General features: G+C 38.0%; 1 protein-coding gene across 17 annotated transcripts in view; it reads right to left on the bottom strand.

Moving 5' to 3' along the window:
• The window catches only part of SOX6 (SRY-box transcription factor 6), a 626,712-nt gene that overhangs the window by 202,309 nt on the left and 420,031 nt on the right, over nucleotides 1–4,372 (bottom strand). For all 17 annotated transcript variants that reach the window (XM_040495726.1, XM_040495729.1, XM_040495727.1 and 14 more), the window contains 2 exons: nucleotides 3,908–4,080; nucleotides 984–1,052 (listed from right to left, as the gene is read on the bottom strand). In XM_040495726.1, coding sequence (XP_040351660.1) covers nucleotides 984–1,052; nucleotides 3,908–4,080 — 242 coding nt within the window. The remainder of the gene's footprint in view (nucleotides 1–983; nucleotides 1,053–3,907; nucleotides 4,081–4,372) is intronic.

The raw sequence follows: 4,372 nt of genomic DNA, 5'->3' as shown, positions 1-4,372 counted from the left end.
AGAAAGAAAGAAAGAAAGAGAAGAGAAAGAAAGAAAGAGAAGGAAAAGAAAGAAAGAAAAAGAAAGAAAAAAGGAAGGAAGAAAAAAGAAAATATACACAGCAACCAAGAGAAACCACAGAGGCTGTGGTGGGCACACATAAATTTGGGATGAGTATTCCTGAGGATTAATCACCAAACAGTTCCTTATTTTATGGCTTTCTAGAAGTCACATACCTATGTTCCTATTCAAAAGTGGAGGTCAGTTCCCTTACCGATCTCAGAGAGCCATTAGTTAAATTAACCATCAAGTTTCTAAAGGAATGCCAGAAATCAGAATCCCTTCCCAGACCATTGTAATCATTATCTACGCATTTGTGTTACAGTGCCACAACAAAAAAGGGAAATTTTTAAATTGTGTTACAATTATTTGGGAACACGTTTTTCTTCCTTTCTAGATTGTAAGTTCCTTGAAGACACATAATTATTCATTGATGTTCACACTCCCCACAGCACCTAGCAGAAATGCAGTAACTATTTCTTAAAGAACAAATTAATCATTATCGATCTTTGCCCAGGTCATAAGACTCTTCTCATAACTGACCTACTCAGACAGTCCTAACAAGCAAATAAGTATAAGCTTCTCCCTGTGATACTATTAAGACGGTAAAATACAAAGCAGAAAGTGGTTTGTGGCAATAAAAATAGCATGTGTGTGCTACCTTTGAAACCATTTAGGTTTCCACTGGGTTGTGCTAGGCAAATGGCAGAAGGAAAAAGAGATAAGGTTTATTCTGTTTACGTGTCACATCAGAAAAGAATGCTTAGACCACCACGCGGTCGATGTTTCCTACATCCACGCATACAATTTTATACAACCTCCTTGAGCAACAGCCCTGTTGGTGCTGTAAACAGGAAAGGGGCACATTTGCAGCATTTTCAATTCCGTTTTCAAGGAGGAAAGTATCTAAGTATAATCAGCCGAGAGTAATAAAATACACTGACCTGGATCTGTTGCTGCAGGAGATTAATTTTGTGCTGCTGCTGCAGAAGTTGCTGCTGTTGTCTTGCAATCTATCAGAAATAAAGTTTCATTAAGTTCAAATGAAATGCTTGCACCTTTGCCATTACCCCAGGTATCTCTCTTGGAATTGCAAGAATGCTTTACTGTACTTCTATGTGAAACAGTTCCTATAAAATGAGAGAGGCAGACTTAGTAAGTTGGAGAAAATGAAAAATTTCAAACAGGTGCCGCCTCTCTGCTTACCCCCTAAATCTCTCTCTGTAGATGAACAGGACCCCTTGTACGACATTTGTGAGCAGTTCATCCATATCTGCAATGGTCGTCGGGAAAGAATGGGAATTTTGAAATCTGATCTTTGGACAAAAAAGACAGGAAAACTCTGGCTACATTTTCGCAAGAGCTTAATTTGGATGTAAAAAGTAAAATCTGTAAGCAAAGACAGGAAATAACTTTCTATTACTTACAAACATGGTCTATTTGGTGAAATCTTTTCTGAAGGGAAGATTTTCAGAGCTGATAAAACTTACAAATATTATCAAGGGAGTGCAAAAGAAAACAGCAAAAACTCAAATCTTTCCTTTTTTCTCGTTGATGTCACACATACAAAGCATTTTTTAGAAACAAAATTCAATATTCATCCATTTATCCTTTTGAGGGCAATGTGTTCATTTTAAAGGTCACGATCCACATATGAGTTTTACCTTCATCCAAAATCAAATTCAACATGTTAACACGTAATCTGGCCTATATAAAGAAATATTAACCACCTAAAGCAGGCTCTGTGGAGGATCCGAATCTGCCCCTCAGAAGAGCAAACAACTCCTTTAGCATAATGGTGCTTACTATAAAACATGAGGAAGGCATCAGGCTGTTTATTGCCTCAAAAGCTGAAGTCCGGGGGATACCCCTTATGAGAACACACTGCCAGCGTAAGAAGCTAGACTGAGAAGTGGCCCCAGATTTCTTAGAAGGCCTTGGTTTTGTAGTGCCCTATAGGTAAGAGTTACAGCTTTTTTGTTCCTATTTCTTCTATTTCCAAAAGCCAGTATTCTAGAATGGGCAATCTTAGAAGTAGCAATGAAGGTGGATCAGCCTTCAACTGTATATTTCTTGAGTCTTTTTGATGCTTTAGCCTAGAATAGAGGGAAACACCCAAATCACATTTCATTGAGCTTGAGATAACAAAAAATAGCAGTCTACTCCAAAATGTTGTTTTGTGGTTTCTGGTGATGACTGGCTCTTACTGGAACTCATGATAAAGCTGCCCCTATCATAGGCTAGAGTTTGAGAAGTGGGACTACTCCCCTCCAAAGCTTTATAAGCAAAACAGAAACACTATGTAATCAGATTGGAAAGGCTCAGTCTGCTTGCCACTATTCAAATCAGAAATGGGCAACTCACTCGGCAACTCTAGGTATAGATGTGAGACCCTCTGAATATTTATTTCCTCTTAGCAAGCCAGTGAAACACTACTAGGCATCTAATATTGATGGTCCCTCCTAAATGATAAAGTGCTGCGTAGAAATGCATCCAAAACACCACAGTGCAATTACTATCACCCACTCTAGACGTATGGGTTTGACACAGTGAAGTATGGTACATAAGCACCATGTGGCTCAAATTCTGAATTTTATTTGCCAATCGGTTGAGCTACATGCTCGCTTCATTGAGCATGACAACCTAGTTTTAAGTGTCATTTAATTTTCATTTTGAAATATAATTACAAAGTGTTCACTGTAAGATATCACTCGTCTGCAAATGTGTCAAGATTAATTTGTGCTAGCTTATTCACAAGTGTCAATAGTTAATTACTGTGTCATCTCTGGATGGCTAAATGACATTCTAACTTCTGATTTTTTACAGTGTTCCTTTATGTTATTTTCCATTAGGGGCTGAGTCCATATTCCTACATGTGGGCAAATATTCAAGCATATAAAATACCAGACGTCACAACTCATTAAAATCAACAGAGCATATATTGCTCTATATACCCCTATAAAATACATTTAACTGAAAAGATAATTCCAGTAATAATGTCAGATTTCTAAAAACTGCACATTAATTTGGGTCCATCTGATCTAAAGCATCAGGGACTACTCTATAGGATCATTGTTATTAGATTAATGTACTCTTATGAGACAGCAAAAAGGTTTGGGAAAGTGATTTATTTTTTAAAAGATATACACTTAAACTTTGCTATTTTTTCTTCTTTCTCACTTCTAAATCAATGAAATCAAATTCTTAGAGGAGCCATGTGCTAATTTGTTTTCAATGATTTACCTATGCTATAAATAGAGTGACCATATAATTTATCATTCAAACCCGGCCAACTTTTGCAAGTGGAATAGGGGTTGTTAATAATTACTCTGGGAAACAGGCATTAGCCATGGTTATTCTGGGAAAACTGAGGCCTATGGTCACCTTAGCTTTAAAGTCAGAGAAAATCATGGGACCAGTAAGCTTAAAGATCTTCAAAGTTTCTCTAGACCAGGACCCTTCTTTTCCGGATGAGAAGAGTAGGCCCAGAGAGAAGCAACTTACTCATGGGTAAGCTACACTAGGATTGCATGCGATGCCTGTGTGAATGAGTCCCTAAGTAATTAATCAAATCCAAATGTTCTGGAATAACATTATCACTTTCAGTTATGCCCCGTTGCTATGATGCCTTTCTTTGTTCTCCACATATCCCCTCAGTATTCTTAAAGACCCTGGATTTCCAGAAGGCTTCTTCCTTTGTTTTTCCATCTTTCTCTTTCCTTCTTCTTTTCTTCTTCTCCTTCTTTTTTTAATTTTTTTTTTTTTATTTCTAGGAATGCTTATGACAAATAAACCAATCAATGTGATTACTTGCTGAGCTTGGCGCATTCCACCTCTCCAGTTCATCAGCTCCTTTTGCAGGGCTCACCTGTTCTTGCTGTTGGCGAGCAAGGTCCATTTGCTGCCGTTGTTTCTCAATTTGTGAGGCTGCCAGTTTTTTCTGTTCATCATGCGCTGCCAAGAGCTGCTCCCGTAAACTGATCAGCTGGGTAATCATAGTAGAGAGTTGCCGTTCTTTCTCTGCCAGGCTCTCAGGTGTACCTAAAATGGAAGTGAGAAGATATCTCACAAGTTTGAGAAAAGTCTGAATGAATTGGGGAAAAGTGGAGGGCGGATTTAGAAAGGGACTACCCTAAGACACTTAACCATCTGGGACAGTAACTGGAGGTTACTGTGAGTATAGGAACACTACAGAGTATCAGTGGAATGAACACCAGAGTTAGTCACCGACCTGCCAATTAAAGTATCACTGCTAATAAAATTCTCGCTCTTCCCTCTGGCTCTTTAAAACAAAACAAAACAAAACAAAACAAAACAAAACAAAACAAAACAA

The sequence above is a fragment of the Herpailurus yagouaroundi genome, unplaced genomic scaffold (genome assembly GCF_014898765.1).
Source record: "Herpailurus yagouaroundi ecotype Mexico unplaced genomic scaffold, PumYag 187, whole genome shotgun sequence".
Classification (NCBI taxonomy): Eukaryota; Metazoa; Chordata; class Mammalia; order Carnivora; family Felidae; genus Herpailurus; species Herpailurus yagouaroundi.
The sequence above is the reverse complement of the archived record's forward strand: the minus strand, read 5'-3'. Positions and strand labels throughout refer to the sequence as shown.